Genomic DNA, 27,290 nt, shown 5'->3' on the forward strand with positions numbered 1-27,290 from the left:
TATTCATATTGTAATTCGCAGCCCGACGCCATATTGGATTTGCGAACGCAGAAATTGTTGTTCGCAGATAGCTACAAAGCAAGGATTGATCTTCGAAAATCGTAGCCATCCTTGTGAAAAAACATTAATTGGCGATTCTTACTATCGCTTTAGTTATTCCCAACTGAACAGGCAAGGGTAAGTTTGTATTTACTGTATTTAGAAATGTGAAATTTAGCCATTGTATTTGGATGGTTCAAAAGGAATTGATATCCGAAACCTGCTAATTGTGCATTGTGTATGTTGGTTTACGTGCAATTTTATTAAACCGGAAAATGCCCTGAAATATTTCGGGTATTATCGGAAGATCTTTCTTTGTATTCAGATATTACTTACGTGTTAGCTTACTGATAAGTTACAGCATTGTTGCTTATTAATTTTTAGTGGTTTTGGACTGCATTTTGGATTTGGACCACTTATTTGTGTGAACATTGTCTTTTATTTTTTAAGTTTTGAAAAAAAAAGTACTTCGAAACATGGACACTGACACATAGCAAAATCAATTGGAGTTGGCTAACGCTGGCGACTGACGTTAAGTTTCATTGTTCAAAGGCTGTGCACTCTGAAACACTCTTCTTAACTGATGCTAGTTTGTTTAAAAATGAACTTGAAGCATTTTGCCATGTCAGTGTGTGTTTTGTTAAAAATTTAAAAAACTCAAATAAATGTTGAGCTGAAAAATTTACAAATTCTGCAATTGCCGAATTATTGTCTCTGTCTGGAGTCTGTTCAGTGTTCTTAGACTTAGTTGACTAACTAAACTAAGCCTGGTCCTTACTTCACAGCTCTTTTTTTGGCAGCGAATATTTTGTGTGAGTTCAACAGTAAACTCATCCGCACTGTTTGTTGTGAATTTGTGACGTAAAAAAGTACATCGCGTGTTTGCATTTGCAGGAAGTATGAAATGTACCAGGCTAATGCTTTTGTTCATTCAATTCATTTGAATTGATTGTGCATTGTGGATTTATTATTAACACCTGTTAATAAGTTATATTTTTATATTCCCAAAGTTTTATTATTAAGTTTGTTGTTTTATACAAAACACTACCATGCAGATCGTAGCATTCCTTGTTGGGAAAAGTTTCCGTATGGCGCCACCACTTTTTCATTCGATATAAAATATTTACCTGATTGATATATCCCTTTTTGTAAAAATGAGTGAAAAAGTGGTGGCGCCATACGGAAAGTTATCCCCTTGTTGTATATATAGCCAACGTTATAGTGGATTTTTGTTGTTGGTGCATAGCGAGTGGTAGCCCTTCTAGGCCTATCATTAAAATCAACCAACACGCTGTGCATTTGAATTTTGCTTTAAACCACTTCGCGTGGCGTTTATGTCCCGGAGTTTTTCTGGACTTGCCAGTGAATGGCAGACGGTGTATTTCGACTGCATTAACTTTAGGAGTCCCTAAATTTGTTGCCCTCAGCTGAACTTTTGACATGAATTATCACATTGACATTCCATTATGTGGCCTGCTACCTTGCTACGCTTCATTTCATCTGTAGAAGATAATATATGTGAATGCTTTTTCTTCTTGACGTTTGCCTAGAACTGGTTGCCTGTAAATTGCCCCAGGTGACATGGCTCTAAGTTTTATTCCTCATGTTGTATTTCAGAGTCATTGATTCATTACAGATGAGATTTTAAAGTTTCATTACAGATGAGATTTTTAATGAACCATCTCACGTGGACGAGTGCAAGTTCTCCGTTAGCTTCCTCAAACACCAATTTCGTGTTTTTCTTTGACAGGGGCAACTTGCTTGTTCCGTGGGTAGCCATTACAGCCCGATGACACACGCACCAGAATGTCTGAAAGGTCGGCAGCAACAAGTAAAGGGAAGGATGGCAAGCAAAAATACTCATCTCTCAATCTCTATGATACATACAAAGGAAAGAGTGTAGAACCCCAAAAGGCAACAAGTGAGTTTAAATACTTTGTCTCAAATGAGAATATATCTCAAAGTTTTGAAATGATTCCTTGTTTCCTTGAACTCGGTTTTATGATCAGGCTTACCTTGCCATGTGTATACATTTTAATATGCAAATAGTTTGCAAACAGATGTCTCTAGTTACCTCGCATGTGGGAATTTAGTTTATGTTGGAAGCTTTACAACAAAAATATCTTGTTGCATGGAAGGGGAAATGGAGCTAAGAAATAAAAAAAAATTTAAAATAAAGTGACTGTCAAATTTTATTCTTGATAGTTTAGACACGTGAGGTAACCAACGATGGTGTACATTTGACATCAAAAATTCAAAATTTTATTTTATTAAGTTTATTACATGTGGATAGTTCTAATTGAATTTTGGTGAGGTAGTTTACAATCTTTTGTTTATTTGTCCATTTACAGCAAGCCATGGACGTGGATTGCAAAGTCTCGGTAAAGTTGGTACAGCACGTCGCATGCCCCCTCCTGCAAACCTTCCAAGTTTAAGAAGTGAAAACAAAGGAAACGACCCCAACGTTAACCTCGTACCCCAAGGTGGATCAGGATGGATCGGAGGCAAAGAGAAACCAGAAAGGTAAGTAACCTCTGCTACTCACTGTCATGATTTTACATTTTGCATTGCCTTACTTAAAAGTATCAAGGGGTGTCGTGGCAAAGCGGGTAAGAGCATCGAACTCAAGCTCTGGTGTTTTTGTACAGTAGGTTGGGATTCGTGTTGCTGGCGTGACACTTGTATCCCTAAGCAAGACACTTAGAGCTAAAATTGCTTCTCTTCACCCAGGGGTAAACTTGAGGGCAGAGATGGTTCCTGAGATTAATGTATAAGCGCCTTGGGGTCCAGTTATGGATGTAAGCTTTGTAAGCGTTATTTATTATTATTATTATTATTATGAATTAATTAAATGGCGCAGTGACCAAGGTTGATATAATGATGGAATCGCTTTGAAACGCCCTTTGGTTGTGTAGAGTGTATTTAACAACCGATTACTATTGTTACTACTGGGATTATGTGCTTTTAAAAGCTGTGAAATTGGCCCTTGATTGATTTGATCGCCATCTGATGGTTTTATGTCTTTCAATGTTCCCTAATGCAGTTCTGCAGGAGATCAGAAAACACCCAATACCAATACCCCATCAGGACCAAGCACATCATCAACAGCAGCAGCACCAGCGGCAGCAGCAGCCCCAGCACCGCCTGTAGTGGCACCAGTCCAGTCCAATGTAGAGAAACAAACGGGTTCAGCTTCATGGAAAGCCGGTGCTCCGAGTGTATCCGAAGGTAAGAAGGGTTTTGTAAACAAGAAATGTAGTATATGAACATTGATTTGAGTGACTTTTAAAGTCGAAAGTAGCAACAACATTGGTGGTTGACGTCTCTGTCTGTGAGTTGAGCCATTCTCGCTAGGGTAGTGTATTTACTCTTCCCATTATTTGCACTGACTTTCATGCTCTGAAAGGATCTATACATCATTCGTTTACAAAATTCACCATATCTTTACTCAAGATCACCACAGTCGCATAATATTCCCTTCCAAAGCAACGCAATATGTTCTTACGATTGTTCTATCATGTTGAAATGAGTAGTTTGAATCAAAGTATTACCTTGGAGTACGTTAAGTTGGTGTGAAAAATCATTAGGCCTCTTGCAAAACTTCCTTTTTACGCACATAGAACAGGTAACATACAGTTATTTGCCTCTTTTGGCCTCGGTGAGGGAGCTGTTAGAGATTTTAAAAACATACGCAAGGGGTCTATAATAAGGTGCCCAGTTCGTTCACTATGAACACATCAAAATGATAAATTGAACACTTTGCCAAACTACATAAAAGGGTGGCCTAAAGATACCTGAAACACCCCTCTAGTACACACTATGGTTTAGATGGCTTGAACTCTTAGTTGACATGAAACAAAGGGATCCATCCATCTATGACATGCATGTATAGTAACAGATGAAGCAACATTCAACCACGACATCGTGACTCATAACAGATGAAAATTGGAACTTCCCATTGCGTGGACTGAACCACAGAAATGACTAGTTGGAATTTCCCTTCAGCAGTAATGCTGTCATGTTGAGAGACAAACTTGATTTAAAGACAAATTATATTTTAATCTTTAGTGCAAGATATTAAAATCAATTAGGTTGTTCATTGTCAAATTTCAGGCACAAATTAGCTTAGCACAGCATAAGTATGCTTACCAGCATTAAGATAATCAGCCAAAATACCATTCCACATGTAAAAACTCTGACTGGTATCCTTCTTATTTTTGCTAAGTAGAAAACTGTTTAGCAATATTTGCTATTTAAACAGCTCCATGAAATTGGGCACAAGTCATTTCAATAGTAGAATTGAGTAAATATTATTTAAGAGAAGATTCAATGACTTTGGAACATGTAATTAAAAGAACAACATGGACAGGATACATACAGTTGTCTCTTCGTAGACAGTCAGTCAGATTAAAATTCAAACGGTGCAAAATCCTATTCAAAGGAAATGATCACAGACTTTGTAGGATTTGATACTGTAGGCCTAAATATAGATAGACACGACCAGCGACCTGAGTCATGTGACTCGTAGTTGGTTTACATGTATAAAGTTACCAGCCAAAATACCATGTTAAGTACATCAACTAGCTGGTTTCATACACATTTTTACTTAGCAAAACATTTGTCAGCACTCTTTTTTCACTTAAAGGCAGTGGACACTATTGGTAATTTTCACAGACTAGCCTTCACAGTTGATGTATCTCAACATATGCATAAAATAATTAACCTGAGAAAATTTGAGCTCAATCGGTCATCGAAGTTGCGAGATAATAATGAAAGAAAAAAACACCCTTGTCACACAAAGTTGTGTGGGTTTAGATGGTTGATTCTAAATCCTAAATCTGAGGTCTCAAAATCAAATTTGTGGAAAATTACTTCTTTCTCGAAAACTATGGCACTTCAGAGGGTGCCGTTTCTCACAATGTTTTATACCATCGACCTCTCCCCATTACTTGTTACCAAGTAAGGTTTTATGCTGATAATTATTTTGAGTAATTACCAATAGTGTCCACTGCCTTTAAAGCCTCTCTATACAATTTGGCCCAGGACATGCAGGTTATCTGTATCAGAGCAACACTTACTCAAATTGCTGTACATCTTGTAAGAAGCCAGATGATGTAGAGATTGGATGAGTTAATGATTCTGTTTGAAATCTGCAATGTGAAAATGGATTTTCCTTCTTTGTTTGTAACAGTAAAACGATTAAACGCCCAACCTTTTTTTCTAAAGAGCTGCTTTAAAATTCGCTGCTTAGGAAAAAAATGAACAGGATACCAGTCACAGATTGTACATGTGACATGTTTTTGCTGGTAACCTTATTCCGGTATGCATAATTTTGTTGTGTTTAGCTACTTTTTGTGCTTGAACAACTATATAAAATTGGGTCCAAAATTAAAATCCTGTAACACTAGTATATTAATGAATTTCTTAAATTTAAATTTATGTTTGCACAGGCAAAAGTGTTCAAGGTGGACAAGGCGGCGGTCACGATGGGTTCCAGATGGAGTTCCCTACACTGAGAGCGGGTGCAACCCCTGCGGAACCACAACGCAAGGAAGCGCCCAAGGAGGTTCAATATGGCCCGGGACCAAGCCTACGTCCACAGAGTAAGCAAACAATTAGTACAAAATAACTCGGAGAAGGTCATTTTACAGCATTGGGAGAGGTGACGAAATAGTCACAGACAGTGTTCACGTTTTGTGTGATCAACCATGTACATGAAATAGTAAACCTATGGAAAAATAAATAAAAATGTAACCACATCTTCCTTATTTTTGTCTTTGTCTTTGTAAAAACATTGTTATATATATTACACCGTCAAAATTGTTAAAAAGGAAAGACACCATGGTCTCCTGCTTAAATAGCAAATCTTTACACAGAATTGTAGTTTAACAGACACATGAAATATTAATCAAAAGGAAGCATTATACGTTGAAACAAAATATTACCAGTAATGAAAGTGATAAAATAATGATTCTGTCCGCCTTTCTACCTTCAGATGTTGCAAGCTGGCGAGAAGGAGGCAGCACCCTGAACAAAGCAACTGGCAGTGGGACGGGGGCGGGGGCGACAGGTCCCGGCGGGGAGGGAGAGGGTGGCCAGTCCAAGGACAAAGGCCCAATGAACCCTCCGATGGGGACTGGCCACCTACCACCTAATATGAACGGAGGGCAGGGAGGCCCCCTACCGCCAGGAGCTATGCCCCCACAGTTTAGGGGTATGATGCCTCCATTTGTAAGTAACATTTCATTTCTGCTAACAAAACTTTTGAAATAAAACTGTGTGTACTTTTGATGATGATGTTTCAAAGAGAAATGTTAAGATCAGATTTCACACTTGCAAATTTATCTTTTTGTTTTGAAAAACATCTCTCAAATTAAAATTGAGGTAATCCTTAAGGTGATCCTTAAGGTGATCCTGGAGCTGCCGTTTCCCAGGTTGGGTTATAAACTTAGGTGTGATCCCTGGTTATACATCATTAACAGGTTGTATGGCTTCTGACTGGCACCCGAACAAAGATATTGTCAAACTAGGGAGAGCCGCCAACATAACAACCGGATGGCTCAGTTGGTAGAGCTCTGTTCTGTAAACCCAAAGGTTGCTGGTTCAAATATTAATTAAAATTTACCCAGTCAATTTCCTTTGTGGTTTATTACTCGAAAATTAAATGTTCAACTGAATGCTATATTTTTAAACGGTGTACTTTTAAAGTGATTATCAAAACAACTTTTCCTTCTCTGTCCTGTAGATGTTTGGTAGGGGCGGATTCCCACCGGGTGGACCCCAAGGCCCAGGCGGGCCACACCCTGGACCTGGAGGACCACGAGGACCCTATCCCATGGGCTTCCCTGGAATGCAAGGACCCAGACAGGGATTTCCCCCACAGCAAGATCAAAGGTCAGTTATGTTTACCAACCACTAACCTATTGGTAGACTGCAAGCATTTTGTTTACCAGAATATTTTACCAGCCAAACTACCATGTCACAAGTGCAATTTGTGACTGTATTCTGCTCATTTCTGCTTAGCCGAAAATCATTCAGCTATATTTTCTTGCGTAAGCAGTTCTATGAAATCGGACCTAGGACTTGATTTCACAAAGCAGAAAGATCTGGTATCCTGAAAAGATTTGCTCAGCACTTTTTCCACTTGAGCAGCTCTTTGGAAATTAGTCCTGAACAGGCAGGCAATTAGTATCAGTGCTACGCTTGCTCAAATGGCGGTACTGTACATTGTTAAATAAACCAGATGATGTAGAGATTGGCTGATTTCATGATTACATCTATCCACTACCCATTACTGATGGCTTGTCTCCCAGTCCAGTCATATATATTGTGAATGGGAAATATTACTTTGTGAAACCGGCCCCTTGAGATAATTTTAATAGTTTATAACAACTCTCTCTCTCTTTATTTAGACAAATGAAACCAGGCGGTCCCGGCAGAGGGCCCCGAGGCGGAAATCAAGATCAGCGAACGTTGGGACGCTTTGAGAAGACGACGATCGTCAGCGAAGAGACCCTTCAGCAGCTGGACTCTCTGGACGTATCGGTCAAGAAGGCCGACGGTTGGGCCGGAGCACACGGTGAAGTGGACTACTCCGCTAAGCTGGTATTCAGTGATGAGGAAGAAGGTGGGAAGGGTCGAAGGTGAGAACAATCAACTTTGTAAACCTCCCCTCGTCGGTGATGTGATATCAAATTCATAAGAAAAGATGATGAAACCATTTAATAACCTCAGATTGCAGAGATGGGCTTTTAAAACCAAAGATAAATGTTAATATTCGGCTTCATGTTGCAAGTTTTTGAGCTCACATGCTTTGCACTCAGAGTTGAGTTTTTTAACCAGCCTATTGCATCAGGGGACATTCTTTGTGGCAGGACGGCTTTGTAGAGGTGCTGGTCACCTGTTCCTCCTCGCCACTCACTGGCTTGGAATTTATAAGCTATTTTGATTCATTGTTTCTTTATGTATCGATTTGTATATATATATTGTTATGCCAGTGTAACGTCTAATAAAATTAAACTAAAACTAAAACATCCCTGGACCTTCTTTCATTTTTGAAGACTTGAAGAGTAAAAAACTTATTTTTTTAGCAATTTGAAGGGCGGTCAGAGCAACTGATCAAAATGTTTAGTTGTCAACCACTGGTTCTTTTTCAGAACCAACGCCACTCAAAAAAAATGTACACGTGGTGCTACCGTGAACCTCGCCTAAGAATTTGAGTTGTCAGATGATGTCGATTTTCGATGAACGTGTGTTATGATTACACCTTATCCACTACCCATGACTGATGGCGCTCACATTGTGAGGGGAAAACAAAAATTGTGAAAGTTATTTTTATCTGATAAAAATCATAATTTTTTGTCTGGACTGTTTTTTCTGAATATAGAAGAGGCGGCAATGATCCTCATCTACAGCGAGAGCACGGAGGTCACGGGCCACCAAGAGATGACAACGTCGATGAGAGAAGATTGATGGATTCAGAAAGGGTGAGTAGGAATTGTTTTGGGGGCTGATTTAAAGGCACTGAACACTCAAAATAACTGTTAGCAATGAAGAGCTGTTGATAATATAAAACACGAGAAATGACTCCCTCTGAAGTAACATAGTTGTTGAAAAAGAAGTATTTTCTCACTCAAGTATTAGAAGAATTCAGGCCTGAAGCCTTTTTTAAGCATCTGAAAGCAAACATAGTTGTTTAACAAGAGTGTTTTTTCTTGCATTATTCTCTTGCAACTTAAATGACCAATTGAGTTCACATTTTCACAGATTTGTTATTGTATTCATATGTTGGGATACACCAAATGAGAATACTGGTCTTTGACAATTACCAAAGGTGCCCAGTGCCTTTATTCAGGCCAGTATACTAAAGGGGCTTTAATACACTGAGCAGCCAGATGATGTTGATTTGGATGAACGTACGTTATGATTACGCCTTATCCACTACCCATGACTGATGGCTAATAACACTGTATACTGTATCCAACATTAACCCTCCTCCTGTGTGACCGTTCAATATCATCCATTGTGGTTTTGAACAATAGATCAAACTATGTCAGCCTGCAATGTCTTGTGGTGATCCCATCTACGAAGTGAACACTTGAACACAGTTAAACTTGTTCAAATGGTTGGTTAACACATTGATAAAAAGCACAAAGAGTAAAGATAGATTCAACCTCTTTGAAGTGTTCCATGAGCTTGTCAAATCTTTAAAAAAATATAGACTTCAAAAACAAGGAATGATTCTCTGTTTTTAAGCTTTTTTTTATACATTGTTTGTCATCACAGGAAGACAACAGACAGCGCGAAAGACCGATGTGGTCTGGTGCCCCGCCTCAAAGCCAGATGCCGCAGCAGCCCCCAATGAACCGAATGGGACCAGGTGGACAGATACGTCCTAATGTAGAAGCACAGGTTAGCACACCTTTTGATCGTCTACTTTAAAATAATCTGGGCCCAATTTCATAGAGCTGCTTAAGAACAAAAAGTAGCTAAGCACAACAATTATGATTACCAGAAAAAGGTAACCAGCCAAAGAATAAATCACATGTCCCGTCTGTTGACGGGTACTCTGCCATTTTAAGCAGCTCTATGAAATTGGGCCGCTTGCTGAAATGGCTTTACTGTAGTCATCATATTAAGAAGCCAGATGATGTAAAGATTGGATGATTTCATGATTACACCTATCCACTACCCATTACTGATGGCTTGCCTCACTGTTAAAACATGTATATATAAACAAAACTGTCACTTCTTTATTATTTTCTCAATGAAACAGTTACACGCCCAACCCTAGTTTTTATCCATAAACCTTGGCCCAATTTCAAAGAGCTGCTTTAGCAGAAAGTAATGCTTAAAATTGTTCTGCTAAGCATAAAGGAGCAAGATACCAGTTATAAATTGTCATGTGACATGGTACCCTGGAGTGCCAGTCAACTCGCCCACCCCCCCCCCCCCCAGCAAAGTCACCCACTTTAAAGTCGCCCCCCTCACAAACAAACTGCACGCTACACTATTTATGTGGGGCACAAAATAGGGCCCTTGTGAACATCGAGGTGTAACCAGGCAGTATACTTTCAAAATCTGCTGTACTTCCTACCAAGTGTGTTCTAATTGCCATTTATTTGCATGACCATTAGTGGCATTACCAACCGTATACAGATCCTTTAAGGTTTAGATGCATAAATTATTAAGCCTTATTCTCAATATTTTTCAGGGTTGGAATCGTGGAGGTCATCCGCCATTTGATCAGAGGGGGCCGCCTCCTCCACAGGGTCACTATGCAAGGATGCATCCACACTACCAGCAACAAGGTCATGGTCCTGGTCATGGTCCTGGTCCTGGTCATGGGCAACCACCAAGTGGTCCACCACCACCCAGCGGCCCCCCGCCGAGCGGGCAACCACCCAGCGGTCAACCACCAAGCGGTCCCCCGCCTAGCGGTCCACCACCAAGCGGTCCACCACCCACTGGTCAACCACCCACTGGCCCACCACAACAAGGTGGCCCACCTCAACAAGGTGGCCCACCACAACAAAGTGGTCCACCACCACCAGCTGGTCAACCTCCCAGCGGCCAACCTCCAACTGGTCAGAATCAGGTGAGTCTACAACGATTGGAATTTTGGGGCCTGATTTCATACAAACTAGCTAAGCATAACAAAATTGTGCTTACCAGAAAATGGTTACTCGCTATTATACCATTTCACATGTGACCTTGGTCTTGTTTTATGCATCTAGAACGGGCAGTCAGATGATGTTGATTTGGATGAACTTATGTTATGATTACATCTATCCACTACCCATGACTGATGGCGCTCTGTTAATTCGGCAAAGAAGACTCCAAAATTGTCCCGTCTTTACAACTGGCACAAAATGGGGCCCTGTACACTTAAGTAAATCTTTCAATGTTCAGCCTAAAATTATGTGTGTTTTTTTTCAATTACAATTACTCACGGGAGACTTAAAAACTTAAATGTTGTTTTCGAAGTTATGTTTTGTTTTTATTAAAAAAATATAATTAATATTTTTTCCCTCATCCAGGGACCTAAGCCTCCTATCGATGAAGATGAAGATCGATGGCGCCAGCGTCGTCAAATGCAATCCAACGAGATGAACAAGAACATCGAGCGTGCTCGACAACGTCGCCTCGTCAAGGAAAAAGAGGAGCAGAACTCTGACCAAGAACGGAAAGCTGCCGCCCAGGAGAAGTTACGCAAGCTTGAAGAGCGCATCGGCAAGAGGGAGCCAGAGAACGAGGGCGGTGCAGGAACTGGTGAGGAGCGAGGAGGTGATCTCGGACTACCCCGTGACGGTGGGAAGAGGCAACGGACGGAGAGTGGAAGCAGTGATGGGTCTGGGCCGAGACAGGGAAGAGAAGGTAGAGGTAAGTTTTTGAAAGTCAACCCTAATCCTGACCTTACCGGGGCCCTATCTCAAGCCTGTAAGTGCACAAACTTGCTAAGCAAAGAAAAGTATTGCTTAACAGAAACGGGTTACAGTGACTGCGACCACCACTAAATTTTTGCTTAGCAAAGAAATAAGTCGAGCATTTTTTTCTGCTAAACAGCTTTATGAAATTTGGCTCAGGGCTCTCCCCAGGGGAAAAATGGGGAGTATTCTTGACTCAAATATTGAAACGAGATCCTTGAAATATTTTCTGAGTTGCGTTTATGAAATGCGTTGAAGAACAGGGCAGTCAGATGATGTTGATTCAGATGAACGCATGTTATGATTACATCTATCCACTACCCATGACTGATGGCGCTCTGTTAACTGGGTCAAGAAGAGTCCACATTAACAAAGGTTTTGGGAATATTTTTTGATTGGTGCTTATCATGGGGTTTGAAAGCCCCACTATGTAATCTGGAACATTGTAAAGATTTTAACTTTATGATTTTTGTGAGGTTCAAAAGAACTATTGACACATACTGGGAGAACCCTGCGAACAGAACTGACCGCTGATTACCTCATAAGGGCCAAGGGTTGTTTTCAAAGACCTCTTTCCTCATGAGTGGAGAGGATCGTAGCAACCTCAAAAGTAATTTGTTGTCTTAACGCTCTTTAAAGGTAATTACCAGCGTCAACCTGCAAGGAACTTGCCACCAAGATTCCAGAAGCAACAGCAACATCAACAGCAGCAGCAATTTCCTATGCAGCAGCCACCGCCACAGCAGAAACAATACACACAGCAGCAGCAGCAGCAGCAGCAACAACAGCAGCAACAACCACAACAGCAGCAACAACAGCAACCTCCACACCATGAACAACCACTCAGACGCTTTCCCTCATATCCACCTCAGGTAGGAAAACTTGTTTGTTTTACAAACATCTGATTTGTTAGTAAATAAATGTTAAAGTTTGCATATTCTGGGATAAATAATATTATTTCTTTGTAACACTTACACTGATGTGTGTTAGAACTGTTTACTCAGTACTTTCCCGAGTTCTGTGAAAAAATATCACAGGCATTTGAAGGGATGCGAACCAACAACCTTTGCCTATCAAGAACAGGTTTCTTACCAACTAGACCCCAGGGATTGCCTGGTAGCTAGAGGTGGTTTGAATCCTATATTTCCTATATTCACCTTGGTAATTAATATGCCTTTGACATTTTTTCACAGAACTCCGGAATGTACTTAGTATAGAGTTCCTTCACGCACTGGTGTGGGGGTAACACCAAGTGTTATGATTTGTAGTTGCTTACTTGTGTTTGCTCAAAAATCACATGATTACTATTATCATGACTATTCTAGTAATTCTATACTCTGTTACTTTTTACTTATTATCACAGAATGACAAAGATCATGTGCCCGGTGCCCCGCCTGCTCACCCGCCAGCTGCGCATCCAGCCCCGAGAGAGTTTGAGCAAACCCAAGAAACTGACCAGCAAGATGTGAGAAGCGCCCAACCAAAAGAGATTAAGAGGCAGGACCCTCACAGTAGGAGAAGTCCCGATGACAGGGAAGGGGCACATCCAGAGAGTAGAGAGGGGCATGTCCAAGACACTATAGACGTGAGAGGAGGGGAAGTTAAGGAAGCTAGAGTTGGTGGAGAGACTAGGAAGACAGCGTGGGCTCCCAGTTCAGATGCTACGGAAGGACCTAGTCAAGAACCAAAGACTGGAGCCCCACCACCAGGTCAGTACAAACAACTTTTTTAACTTTCATGAAAATATACGCAAAACAAGATGATTGTATTGTTTTGTGCGGGTAAAATGATGAGAGAGGAAAACTAAACTGAGCATTTTTAATGCAGAAAATTTTGTTTTTCAGATTTTGTTTTTTATCAAAGAAACTATCAATAACAACACGAATCGTGTTGTTTGGGGCACACAAACATATAAAAGAGGAAAACCTTTTAAAAGCAGAAAATATTATTTTAGGAGAAGTTTTTGGCAGATCATGTTTGATGTTTAAGAAAATATTTGTTAACATGATTGTGTTGTTTTGGGCACATAAAAAGAAAAAAAAGGAAAACTAAACTTGCCATTTCTAATGCTGTAAAGCTTTTTTGGGGAGAAGTTTTCACAGAATATGTTTTGATTTAGAAAGCACAATTAAACTGATTAGAGTTGTAGTTTAATCTTTCTGTTTTGATTTGACTTTATCTAGGTGCATATCCTCAACCTGTGAGACGTGGTGATGGAAGGCCGGACAACCAAGACAGTCGTGAAACTCAAGATTCCAAACCGACACCGTCAGTCCCTGAAAAGCCTCATCCGGTCCCTCTGATGAAAACCAAACCCCAACCACACTTTGATAACGACCGTGGAAGGTACCAAGATGCTGACAAAGGAAGAAAGTATGATTCTAGATCTGGTGGCAGCGGGCGGGATCGCCAGTCCCAGCATTCCAGATCAAGACAGGAGTCTGACATGGACATGTACAATGACAGAGAGAAAGCCTCAACAAAGGGGGATGCCCCTAAACAGTTCCTGGAGCAGAGACGAAATGCTCCTGATCCGAAAGATAGTGCTGGAAGCCGGCCGGCACCAGAGCCGCTTATGAGAGAGCGACCATCACATGTTGTTCAGAGTGAAACCTTTGTGAAGTTGACAGAAAAGCCTCAGCAGGGAGTGGAAACCTCTGGGCAGCAGAAAGCATGGGGCCAGTCACTTGAAGGAAAGCATCGTCATGAAGACAGGCCGTCGTTTGAGAATAAACAGCAACCCCGTAAAGGCAGCGATAGTAGAGATGCAGGCCGTCGTGATCGAAGAGACAGAATAGGTTCAGACGGTCAGTCTAGAAATGATTCAGAGCTCAACAAGAAACGAGATGTAGTGGCTGATCTGGGTAAAAAGCCAGTGCACAGGAAAGATTCTGCTGAGAGAAGGAAATGGGGTGAGCCTCCAAAGGCAGCTCCTGTCGCCAATGAACAGAAAAAGGAAGATTTAGGAAACATTGATACAGCATCTGTAGCTTCTGATAAAAGCAATGACAAAAGTGTGGACAAAAGTGATAAAAAAAGTGATGCTGGGTCAGTGTCGGATAAGTCTTCGATTGATACTTCAGAAAGTAGAAGCAATGCTAAAGAGTCTAAGGATCAGGCGGTCGACAAAAGCAAAGACTCAACCAGAAGGAAGGACTCCCAGGACAGACCCGATAGGTCGAATCGGCGAGAGAGAACAGATAAACCCATCAGATCGGAGCATCCAAACAGGAGAGATAGACCGGAGAGGTTTGACAGAGCTCCACGGGGAAAGAGGGATTGGAGGGAGGGGCCAGGTGATAGGAGAGACAGCCGTGGTCGTGGAACCAGAGTGGACTCTGTTCGTAGTAGAGGTCGCTCCACAAGACCCTACGGCTCGACCTACCAATCAAGAGGGAGAGGTGAGCGGCGCTATCCAGCAACATATGAAGGTCGTAGACAGATGCCCGAGGATTTGGATGACACGGAGAACATTGAATTAGAAACCGTAGATGAGGCTGCCCCTGCTAAAGATACAGACGAGGCTCCGAAAAGAGATGATCAGGATGGAGATGAGAAGTCAAGTCTGACTCCAAATGAAGAGGGGAAACCAAAACAAAGCTACTCTGAAGGCAACTTTGGGAGGAATAGAGATCGACAAGGCTTTGTACCAAGGGGTGAACCGTCAAGAAGAGGTCGAGGGCGGGGAGGTACATATAGTGGAAGGGGTAGAGGAGGACCACCAAGTAGGAGCAATAGTGCTGGACAGACCTGGAAACCAGATCCACGCTCGGCGAGGGACGGCTACAAGGGACGAGACAACAGAGGACGAGATAATGAACCGGAATGGGAAGGAGAGCTCCTCAAGGATAAAGAACCTAGAAGAGAAGGCAGCAGGAAGGAGGATGGCGGGATGGACAGGAGACAGGGGGACCGCTATGAACGAACTGAGTACAGAGGAGGAAGATATCCCAAAACAAGCCGTCCAGAGCCAAGAACGCGCCCAGAGCGCCCGCCAAGGTTCCAGAATACAAGAGGGAGGGGTCGAGGACGTGGTGGGCGTGAACCAAGAGGTAGAGGTGGAACCACTCGCCCTGCTGCCCCCCGAACAAGCAGCAGCAGTGAAGGTGCTGTCACGTCAACGGCATTGACCAAACCGGTCCTGATGAAACAAAACTCATCTGATTTGAATAATGAGGAGTGGGAGACGGCCTCGGAGAGCAGCGATTTCAACGAGAAACGAGACAAATCAGAGGAGAAGAAGGAGAAGCCGCAAGAAGTCTGGACGGAGACTAAGGAAAATGCTGCCCCAGTCCACCATAGCAGCAATAACAGCATCAATGGGGGTTCCGCTGCTGCTAAGAAAGGTTTCTCTGGTGGACAAAGACCCACTGGAGAAAGATTTTACCGAAGTAGTGGACGAACAGAACCAGGTGAGAATCACTTTCACTTTTGTTAATTAAGTTTCCTTGTGAAGCCAAGGACTCTCAGAAAAGCAAATGCCAATCACTATACAAGCCAACTAACTCAATTAGATAGACAAAATACACAATTTCAGTTATACATGTTGGAGGAAAACACCAGAAAAAAAATCATACTCTAGGGAAAACCCATGCAATTGGTAGAGATTGAAAACCCAATAGTCTCCCAGGAGGTATTCGAACCAGGGCTCCAGGAACACCAGTGACAACATTATTTTTTAGATGACTAATTTATTTCAAATCAATCAAGGTCTCAAGATTTCCTGCTAGGTTTGAAGTGTACTGAAGTGCGGATAAATTTACAAAGATGTGCATCTACGCTTTTGTTTTTCAGACGGGCATGAGGCAACAGTAAAGAGTAATAATAACCATCGTGATGGAAGTCGTGGCTCGTCGCGTGGTGGTAGCTCTGGAAACCGCGGCGGTGACCGACGAGCCCCGGGGAATGGTAGCAGCTCTGGCAGTGCTTCGAACGGTCGGAGGACCAGAGGGGGAATGACAACACAACGGAAGCCCGATGGTAGAGCTGGACGGGAGGAGAAGGTGTTCAGAATGGATGCGATCCAGCTCAAAGATCCCACTGCTGTTAAGGTATTGTTTGAGAACATTTCACAAGTGAATAGACGGCTTGTCTGTAGACTAGCTCCGAGATGAGTGCCAATATAACACTTTCATGGGCTGACCGGTCGTTAATAGCGAAGTCCAGTTAAAATCCCCTGAGCAAAGGAAAGATTACTATGGCACGGCCACACAGTTTTTATTGTGGGAAAGAAGACTCGTGATTTTGACCTGTTTTCTGGGGGTGAACCATTTGCAAAAAAAAAACCAAATAAACATTGTGATCAATTAGTCACTATAATAAATGGTGCATGAAAGATTAAAAAGTGAGTTATTAGCCTCCCATATTGTTATATGTTGTGGTTTCAAAGACTGAAAGAGATGCAATTTTACTTTGTAAGGCGAGCAAAATTACCTTTTCTCATTTTGTTATTAATGTTTTTATCAGAATGTACTGTCAGACATGTACGGACTTGTGACCAACAAGAAGCCGTCAGCGGCAATCATCTCGGGAAAGGTCAACAGCACAAACAACAGCAACAACAGCAGCAGCAGTAACAACAACACCACCACCGGCGGCAGCAACAACAGCAAAGTGAAGACAACAATAGAGAAAAAACGAGACGCTATCGGCCAGTATGATATCAACAACTATGCCAGTAAGTCAGTAGAATGTAAACAGGTTCACTCTCATTACGTCCGCCATTTCAAGAATAGAAATTGTTGATGTGAATGATTAGCAACCTGTGTGCCAATTTGTCTCTGTGTACTGCTTACTCCAAAGACGATGAGATAGTGTCATGGCCCAGTTTTATGGTTATGCTTACAATCTTTGTTTTTCGCTTACTGTGCAATTTCTTCCCTAGCTGTGTAAGCAAAAGGCAAGTTCGATCAGCGACCGTTTGTCAACGACTAGTCAATGTTCAATAGTTTACCTATGCAAAATCGCCCAATGGATGACAATAGTCAACTTTAGTCCCTTAATCGAAGTTGCTCAAAGAATGCCCGTTAACATAGAGTGTTTATAAATTTCCTGCTAACCCTTGAAGTTTGCTTTGCGTAATCGAGGAACTGCTTGCTTCTGTCAGCGCCAATTCTTCGCTTCAGTAAGCAGAGCCTTAAAATTTTGTCTATGAATGCTTAATTATGGTCCATGAATCTGGTAGTAATAGTGTAAAACAATTTTGTATACAATTTTGTATACAAAATTTAAAAGCGCCTCTAATTATGCCTTCTTTCACAATCAGGCGTTGTCGTGGTCGACGATAATCCTGAAGTTATCGTTGAGGATCCTAACGAGCTGATGACACCAGATGAGGGCTTCCAAGAAGTACGATCTAAGAAGACGCAGAAGGAACGTCTCAAGGCGCAGGAGGCTGAGAGGAAGAAACAGGAGACAAAAGCTCTGTCTGAGGTGAGTCCATTTATCAGGACATTTTTCAATTTTTTTTTAAAAATAATATTAAGACAGGCTTGATATTCTTCCTACTCCAATCTGATTTTAGATTGTTTTACTCTTGGAAAATTCAGAAAATTTCTCATTAAATAGCCTGAAAAGCTAAATAAAGTCCACATCATTTTACTCGTTTAAAAACATCTTTGCAGTTTCTAGCTCGGTGGTCCAGTAGTAAGATCTGCCCTAGCCAGGTCATGGGTTTGATTCCCATCCGAGTGATTTGCGAGTGGAGTATACAGTGCTCGATACACATCGGTGAAAGGGTTACAACAAAATAAACTCAACCACTGTTACTATTTTACATTGTTATAACTGCCCTTCTGTTCCAGGCCATGAAACAAACCCGCATCAGTACACCGAGCAAGTCTTCAAGACACTCCAATCTTCCTCCTCGTCTATCCAAGCAGCAGGCAAAGGACGCGGCCAAAGGGGTGCCGTCATCCCCGTCGGTCAGCAGGGCTGTGGGTTCCCTCAATAAGGCACCGGGTACAAAACCCATCAGTAATGACACCAACATGGGTTTGATGATGGGCTCAGCCAATGTCATCCCAACCAGGAGTGGTGAGTGGAAAACACGGTTAAGCCCTGTTCATACTTTCTGCGAATGTGTGAATGCAATACAAATTTTGTCGTCACAAATTTGCAACGAATAATTCACATCTTAGTATTTCTGATAACCTAAGGGGCTTTATAATAGTCAATGTAAAGTTTTAAAAACAAATTGGCCCACCTACCCACCCCAAATTTCGATTTTTAAAATTGATTTACTTCACAATATACTCTATAACTAAAGAATAAAGTCATGCCTCAAATGATTCAGATTAATATCAGGTTAAAGGACTCCAACATCAAGCGGATCGAGCAGCCTTCTTTATCCAGTTATTTCTTTTGACCCACCCATCCACAATTTTGAAAAATTTCGAAATTTTTTAACATTGACTATTCAGAATGGTCCCATAACCAACCCTTTTTTTCTGTGAAATATTTCCCTATGAAATAAATTTTGTTTGCCAAGTCGGGTTACAACCTTGTTGTACCGACATGATGTAAAAGGTATGTAGGAGCACTAATTGTTCAAATACTGAGCTCTTAATTACAATACAGTCTTGAAAATGTAACTTTTTTTTACTGTATGATGTACTGTGTCGTAAACTTTTCAACATGTTTGATTTCAGGATCTGCTTCATCAGCACCATCCCATCCAGCCCCAGTGGTCAACGCCTGGGAGAAACCTCTCCAGGTCCCTGTACCTCTAGTCAACGCCACCAACCAAGGCGGCCCGACCAGCATCCCTGTTAGTATGATCCCTACGGGTCCATCGGTCAAAGCCCCCGGAGGCAAGCCGGACTCTGATCAGCACGACAGCGGCGTGGAGTTGAACAGCGACCACCATGGGTCTAACCCATCCTCACAGAGGAACTCACCGAGTGCGGAGAGCAAGGCGGATCACCGTCTCATGCAGGTAAAAGATCACAATGCCTTCTTTTACTGTCCTCTCAATTCGCCCTTTTTGGATTAGGTTTGAATAAAGTCTGTTGCATTGACTTGCTCGGTCACAAGTAACCGCTTAAATTTGGATTGCTACTCGCAACCCTCAAAGAATGATATCAACTATAAGGGAGACTCAATGGAAGAGAATATTAAATCTTACATTTTATAGAGATTGTGCTGTCTAAACTTCATCAACTTTTGATATGATGAAAGGGGCCACATCTCCAAACTTGTTCAACTGTTACTTTTATAACTCGGGGATTTGTATGTAAATTGTTACACAAAATGTAAACTTTCCCATATGATCAACGCAGTATCTTGCCTGGTAGAAAGGCCCAATAATATACATGGTAACACTTATTGTAAACAAAGTGCACATGGTGTATAGTGTTCAACTACTTTTATTCAAACACAATGCCTAAATGTTGTATTTTTCTGATGATAGGAGTACATGGTGAGTCAGATGCGTCAACAACAACAACAACAACAACAGCTGAACCAATCTGCGGACATTCCAGCCTCCAATGAGTGGTCCAACTCTCAGCTGGTGCAGATGAAGCTGGATCCATTCTCTTCCTCTCTCCCGGTGGTAGGTCCTGAGAATGATCGCAGCGATATGGGAGGCTCGGACATGAGGATGCATGAGACGTTTGTCAACTCTGGAGAGATGCCAATTGATATTACCAACAGTAACATGGTGAGTGCATACCCCCCCCCAGGTATTTTTAACCTCAACCCTTCTCCCCCCGAAAAAAAAACCTTTTTCAGACTGAATTACTTTAAAAAAAATCTGTAAGGTGCATTAAACAAGAAAAGTCAGTACTTAGTCATTCGTTAATTCTTTAAGTTGCAGTGTTTTGTACGCGTTTATTAACTGTATTTTTTCCCTTTTTTTTCTCCAGGGTTTGGTTAGTGAGCAGACTTCAAGTAAAATAACAAACACCAGTAGCAGCGGCGCTTCTGTCAGCGGTATGCCCAAACCCATAGACCTTCCCATCAAGGGTGTTAATCAGTCATCTCCAGTCACCTCCATATCCGAAGACATCTCCATCAAACTGCAGTCTGCCAAGCACTTGTGGGACATGCCCGCACCTGTACCCATGCCTAACCTGAACGAGAGTGCGCTATCTCCCCCGAGTATGGCTTCAGTCAACCCAGCGCCGGCCTCGAGTCATCAGGCTTTGAGCGAGGGCAGTTTGGATCCGTCGGTAGTCAGTGACGAGGCTCTTCAAATTGAGGCGGAGCTCCTAACCGATGTCCCGCAGAACCAATTGACATCACACCGCCCTCTAGTGTCCGATCCTGCCATCATGATGCCGGCGATATCGAGCGGCAGCGATGCTGATTTTGCCGAGTTCTCGCACAGCGGCAGTTTATCTGGTGTGGATAGTGTTGTGACCACGACGGTGTCCAGTACCTACAGTGAGATGAGCAGTGAGAGTATGGACGTGAACCAGACTAGCAGCTCGGCCTCCTCCTATGCACCTTTCACTTCCTCCTACCCGTCTTTCTCATCCTACACCTCGAACAGCGTCTCCAATTCGATGCAGACGTCCGAGCAAAGAGTCTTACCGCTTGCCGTCGGCAACATGGGCAACAAGAATTCCTTCATGTACGCCGCTATCCCAAATCAGGCAATGGGGACTCAGGCGATGAATACGCAGCCGTTGAATTCCACCACACTGCTCTATTCGACCATGGTTGGACTGGACGGGAAAGTCACAACGCCAGACCAGAATAAAATGCAGCAGTATGCATTCGGTCGACCTGCCGTCCTTATCGCACCAACACAGACGGTTCAGGTCAGCAGTGCCCAGCCTCAGGGACAAGGAGGTAGCGCCTCGCAGTCCATGTTCAGTGGTCAATCGTCCAATCACATATTCTCAGCCTTTCCGATTGGAGACAATGCACCACGGCTGATTCAGCCTCCAGCTGCCTATGCTCCTGCCCAGTATGGAGTGTCTGTGATCCAACCTCCATCTGCAACACTCCAGTACAATCTGAATCAGGCACCAGCTGTAGCACCCTCACCCCCTGCAGCTGCTGCACAGCAGTCCTTTGCACCGCTTAGCTTCTTGCAGGCAGCTAATCTTACGGGTTCAGGTATCTCCTCGTCACTCAGTCAGCCCTCGCAAGCTACTAACCAGCCATACCTGTCTTACGGAACAACGTCGTTTACTCGACCCGACATGAACTTACAGAATAACACCATTAAACCACAGAGTTCATTCAACGGGTTGTCTACCATGACCAAGACTGTTGCAAGTCTCCCACAGTTTGGCACAGTGCCGAGTATCAACATGCAGCAACAGCCGATGTACGGACAGCAGCGTGCGACAACTCCTGTCGGTAGTCAAGCTCGTATTGTCGGCAACACACTGGTGACCCCAATCATGCAGTCCAACATCCACCAAGCTCCTCAACCGACGTCATTCTTCACAGCCAACAATTCAGGTCCCTCCCAACCGGCTGCTGTAGGCTCTGCTGGCTCAACCAACTTCTTCAACTCCTTACAAGGGAACCATGCTGCTGCGGCAGCAGCAGCAGCTGTGCAGCCTCCCCAAGGTGCCCAACACATGCAATCTCTAAACACCATTCAGATTCAGACAGCTGCAGCTGCAGCTGCAGCAGCTGTACAGCAGCCACCCCAGCCGCAACACCTGCAGCAGCATCAGCATCAGCATCAGCAGCACCAGCAGCCTCACCCCCAGCCGGCACAAATGCACTATCCAAGTCAGGCTACCATGCAATACTCGCAGTCTCGCCCTGTAAACTTAGGAGGGCCTTATTCCAGCCAGCCTGGCACGACACGTCACACCACGCACAACGTCTCTAATGAAGTTGACAGGAAGACCATGCATGATATGTCTGCACCATCAACGAATGAGATGTCTTACATGGTTTCGCAGAGGAGCAGCGACATGCAGCAGCATGTTGATGCAAAGCCGTTTAGCCCTAACCGGGCATCAAGCTCATCGCAACCACCAGAGCTTCAGCGGTCAAGCTCTCATTCAGACATGCCTGCACCAGTAGTTGCCACGAGCAATCCACAGTTTGGAAGCGGAGGTCATCCAACCATCAAGGCGACATTCCCAAACGCACCTAATCATGCAGTGCGGCAACCCTATGGGCTTCAAAACCAACAGTTCCAGCAACAGCAGCAGCAGACAGCTTTCATGCCGCGTGCACCATCAACCACACAGGCACCAGTACGAGGGATAACACTAAGACCCGGACCCCAACTGCAGCAGTCTTCTCAGATCCAACCACAGATCCAACAACAGGGATTCCAAGCGCAGCCTGTACCTCATCAGTTGATTCGCTTCCCTGCTGCAGCTCCTCAAGTCCGATTCAGACCTCCCATGCCACAAGCTAACATCATGTCTGCAAGAATGCCCATATCCTCTGCTTCATCTGCTGGACCAACATCAAGATCTATGGACCATAGCCAGCCAGGTCCAGTGATGACTCCGAGTAGCAACTTCGCCAGGAAGCCAACTCCAGTAGGGGTCCCAAGTAAGGCTCCCCAAGCTCCTAGTGTCAAGCCAATCCCCAAGCCAGCTCCCCAAACCCCTGGCGAGTACAAGCCACCAAGCTCGGAAGGTCCTAAGTCCTCCAAGTCCACAGAGAGAGAGGCCTTGCTTGCATCGACAAAGGCCTTCTTCAGCAACCTGAAGAGTCAGGGCGGTGGGAAACCTGGCGACACGACTTCCTTGGCTAGTAGTGGTGCTACCCAGTCTGATGGTCCACTCGGCAAATGTACCTCAAACAAGAACTAAACGGTGCTCCCTGTAAATCATTTTTGTGAGAATGCTTCGTTTGGAAGCTCCAGGATAGTCTCATGGTGAATCTGGGTAGTTCTTTCTCTTCTCCTGGTATGTAAAGGTAGTGTAAAGTGAAGATGTAGTGGTCTTGATAAAGAAGACTCCAGTTCAACGTGTATGTGAAAGAAAACTGCTGTGATGAATTTGATGAGATGTAAAAGGTGAGGACTTTTACAATTTTTTTTATATTCTGCATTTTACCTCAATTCCTGACTTATTCATGCATTGTACATAGTAAAGATGTAAGAACCTCCAACGTTCTTTGCTTGAGAGAGCTATACAATGGCATGAAATCAGCACATGCCATGTCTCTCTTCAGGCTACAAAGCTGCTAAAGTTTATCTTGTTCACAAAAGTTCTCCTGTGGCCAATTTAAATCTGCCTTTTTTTTGCGATCACATTTAATATGCATAAATGTTCCACCTTGCAGTTTGCTTCAGGTTTAACTCCATGACGTTTGAATGCTGTCAATTCAATTATTGTTTAATGCAAAGTTCAAAAACTTGGTGTTTTTTTTCTCGGCCAAGTGCTGCAGAAAACTATATGCTCTCACGACAGACGCTTATTTGTGTGTGATAAAAATATTTTCCTCTTAGCAAAAAGTTAATCAGTTTTGAGGTAAATATACTCGCTGCAAATTGTTTGTTTTTCGGGGGAAAAAATGGCTGGTTCGTAGGCGGTGATCTTAGCTTAAGTAAGGATTGAAAATTTAAGTTATTAAGTTTAAGTCACAATTGTCATCTGATGTTATAGAATTTAAATAAGATTTTTTTGTAGGGGTAGATTTGGCAACAGGATGTTTAGATTTCCTTTGATCTTGGTAGTGATTTTCCAGTTTACCACCAAAGAAGGTGTCATTCAAGTTTACGAATATTAAAAAGTAAACTTTCTTAATATGCAATTTTTTCTGTTATTAAAGTAATAGGATGAAGTAGGAAGTGCAGTTTTTCCTTTTATTACTCAATATTAGAGTAGCATTAACACATGTACACAGATATTGTTAGAACAAGAGAATTAGTACACAGAAGCGGAATTGTAGGTAGGCCTGATGCTTTGTTTTTGGAAGGGCATTGAGGCATTTTCATCTTGGTTATGGGCACCTTTATTAGGAAGTTGTAAATTTCTATTGGGGCACCAGCTTAATCGGTTAAGCATCAGGCCTGATAAAGATTCTCAACTCGACCAGAAACATTAGTACAATATTTCTTACAGATTTTTGTTTTTTAAACATTTGCTGATTTTTTAGGAGGAGGTCTGGAATTCAAGTATATTGGTACGTTTGGAAACAACACTAGGCTGCTGGACTAGTAGGGTATGGGTTTACTGGTCCAATGCTAATACAACTGGACTCTGGCCCGTGGTCCAGTCCGTATTTCGAACCCTCAAAATTTTATTTTGATGACCATAGGTTGGCTTAGCCCCATCCACAGCTGAACTAGTTATTGAGACCCATTTAACAATAAGTTACTATTGATTGATTAAATAAGATCTGTAGACGGTGCTGAAAAAAATGAGATATTTTGTTGTGTCTTCGAGTTGTCTTACTTAGTGCTCGGGGTAGAAATATAGTGGAAAGAAAAAATCTACGTAGTCGGAAAGAGTTACCAGGATAGGGTACTAGGATAGGGTGCAAATTGATTGTGTCCAGATTTAAGAATGCGATGATTTAGCGTAAATCGATAGCCCGTTACAGAGGCATTAATATTCATGTTTCTTTTTAGACGGTGGCGATGGACCGTAGAGAGAATGTAGGTTATAGTCTCTGTATAGCAAGCAGCCATTGTTTTACTAAACAATATACTCTAGTTTCGGCAAGGAGAACTTGTCTTGATTGATAAGTTGAAATTTGATCTCATTCAATTGTTGTATGTGTAAAGACTTTAAAAATTAGTATATCCAACTGGATCTTTCCAATAAAAAAAATGTAAATAACCAACTTTTTTTGTGAGGTACTTTTACTACCTCCCTGTTCGAGTCTGAATTGAAAATTCATAACTTGTTTTCTTTTTTTTTCATTCGATTTGAGGACTTTGCTTGTTCAGTAATTGACCAATGTTTAAAGTGTCTGACTCATTTAGAGGACAGACAGGTGGATTTGTTGTAATATTGCAACGTTTTCATAGCGACTGCATGACAAGTATTAAAAATGAAATTTATATTGAATGATAGAGGGCAGTGTTTTATATTCCAATGATTGTACAGCTAAACTTGCGTTATTTCACCTATCGACTTTGTTGGTCATTGCTTACTGTTCAGTGTGCTGAAAATACGTAAACTCTCATGTAAACTGTTTGACATGAGACATTCTGCGTGCATATTTAAAAAAAAACGGTGTAAGCTGTACCCATGTTGGTTCAATGAGAAATTTTGTAACAAAGTTTCTTTGTTAATTGGAATGAGTCTCTTTTGTTTTGTTAGTTTATTTTCGATTCGTATATTATTAACAGTGCATAATTTATAGTATTTAAATGTATACATAGAAAGGTTCAATTTAAATGTAAGACTCATGTTAGTTTTGGTGTGATTTCAGAAACATTTTGGATGCTTTTTTTTTGTTGTTGGTTTGAACGACCTTTATTTTCATTGATGTATTTTGGTCTAGGACCAAACTGCATTGCTGCATGTATACAGTTTCTCTCAGCATTTTGGTCCTTAGATTAAAAAAAAAACTTTCAGAATAGTTAACGTTGAATAATAATTTTTTGTTTGTGTTAATACAATCAAGAGATCTAGTAGTAAATAGTAAATAAGTATTATAGGTCTTTAACGTGTTAATGCAGCGGAAACAAGAACCTTCAAATTTGACTGTTTGTATTAACCAAGACATCTTGTCACACTTGTTCTCAATTATTTTGTAAAAAAAATTGTCGGAATTGTTCAGATTTCTACACTTGTATAACTAGCAATTTGTTGTACACAAAGTGTGATACTGGGTTTGATGTAGTCACGCTTAATAATGCTAAGGCATTGTGATGGATCAAGCCTTTTACTGTGTTTTGTGAACACAGTTCACAAGCTCTATATTGAAGGAATTAACTAGTAGAATCAAATAAAACAATGCTATGTTGCAATTTAATAAATATGTACAAATTTATTTGATGGACTATTTTTTTTATCCCCTGTTATTACTGATGGCATTTGAAAAAAATGCAAGGCGTCAAGCCTTATGTTTGTTTTGTTAGACATTTTCAGGAAAATTTTCTTTCAGGTAAAAATTTCAAAGTTTGCCTGAAAATGTGTACAAGGATAGCCTTGTGAAATTTTGCCTGAAAACGTGTACAAGGATAGCCTTTGAAATTTTGCCTGAAAATGTGTACAAGGCTATGCCGAAAAGTGTACAAGGCCTGGTGAACTTTCAAGTTTTGCTGGAAAAGTGTTAAAGGCTAACTTTTCAAATTTTGCCGAAAGTGCCTGCCTTGTGAACTTTTCAAATTTTTTCGAAAGTGTACAAGGCCTTGTGAACTTATCAAATGTTGCTGAAAGTGTACAAGGCTTGTGAACTTTTCAAATTTTGCCGAAAAAGTGTACAAGGCTATTATAAGCCTTGTGAACTTTTCAAATTTTGCCGAAAAAGTGTACAAGGCTATATATAGCCTTGTGAACTTTTCAAATTTTGCTGGAAAAGTGACAAGGCCTTGTGAACTTTTCAAGATTTGCTGGAAAATGTACAAGGCTATATATATAGCCTTGTGAACTTTTCAAATTTTGCTGGAAAAGTGAAAAGGCTATAGCCGTGTGAACTTTTCAAATTTTGCCTTGTGATCTTTTACAATTTTGCCGAAAATGTACAAGGCTATATATATAGCCTTGAGAACTTTTCAAATTTTGCCGAAAAAGTGTACAAGACTATAAAAGCCTTGTGAACTTTTCAAATTTTGCTGGAAAAGTGACAAGGCTATAGCCATGTGAACTTTTCAAATTTTGCCTTGTGAACTTTTCAAATTTTGCCGAAAAAGTGTATAGCCTTGTGAACTTTTCAAATTTTGCCGAAAGTGTACAAGGCTTGTGAACTTTTCAAATTTTGCCGAAAGTGTAC

General features: G+C 41.8%; 1 protein-coding gene and 3 non-coding genes across 5 annotated transcripts; all 4 read left to right on the forward strand.

The window, feature by feature from the left end:
* Positions 1–27: 27 nt before the first annotated feature.
* On the forward strand, positions 28–26,348 carry LOC117303418 (protein PRRC2C-like). 2 transcript variants are annotated; one of them, XM_033787608.1, is made up of 22 exons: positions 28–177; positions 1,790–1,960; positions 2,391–2,562; positions 3,083–3,267; positions 5,490–5,642; positions 6,035–6,270; positions 6,785–6,933; positions 7,452–7,682; positions 8,426–8,525; positions 9,325–9,450; positions 10,253–10,636; positions 11,079–11,421; positions 12,105–12,337; positions 12,829–13,174; positions 13,649–15,877; positions 16,260–16,516; positions 16,932–17,142; positions 17,731–17,897; positions 18,269–18,500; positions 19,115–19,401; positions 19,876–20,127; positions 20,333–26,348. In XM_033787608.1, exons 2-22 carry the CDS (start codon positions 1,846–1,848, stop codon positions 23,207–23,209), a joined length of 9,285 nt encoding a protein of 3,094 aa, XP_033643499.1. In that variant the 5' UTR covers positions 28–177; positions 1,790–1,845; the 3' UTR covers positions 23,210–26,348. The 2 variants fall into 2 exon arrangements, with proteins under 2 accessions (XP_033643499.1, XP_033643500.1); XM_033787609.1 differs by having other exon boundaries at positions 11,079–11,415.
* On the forward strand, positions 8,929–8,998 carry LOC117303548. The gene has a single exon (XR_004520516.1). It is a non-coding gene; the product is annotated as a small nucleolar RNA SNORD83 (small nucleolar RNA).
* On the forward strand, positions 9,681–9,745 carry LOC117303550. Its single transcript, XR_004520518.1, has one exon. It is a non-coding gene; the product is annotated as a small nucleolar RNA SNORD83 (small nucleolar RNA).
* Positions 10,784–10,852, forward strand: LOC117303549. The gene has a single exon (XR_004520517.1). It is a non-coding gene; the product is annotated as a small nucleolar RNA SNORD83 (small nucleolar RNA).
* Positions 26,349–27,290: the final 942 nt, after the last annotated feature.

Source organism: Asterias rubens, chromosome 19 (genome assembly GCF_902459465.1).
Source record: "Asterias rubens chromosome 19, eAstRub1.3, whole genome shotgun sequence".
NCBI classification, from domain to species: domain Eukaryota; kingdom Metazoa; phylum Echinodermata; class Asteroidea; order Forcipulatida; family Asteriidae; genus Asterias; species Asterias rubens.

Coding starts and splice junctions, on each gene's coding strand:
- LOC117303418 (XM_033787608.1), top strand. CDS start 1,846: ATGTCTGAAAGGTCGGCAGCAACAAGTAAAGGGAAGGATGGCAAGCAA. Junction 10,637..11,078: donor CTCCAACTGGTCAGAATCAG/GTGAGTCTACAA, acceptor TCCCTCATCCAG/GGACCTAAGCCTCCTATCGA. Junction 11,422..12,104: donor ACAGGGAAGAGAAGGTAGAG/GTAAGTTTTTGA, acceptor CGCTCTTTAAAG/GTAATTACCAGCGTCAACCT.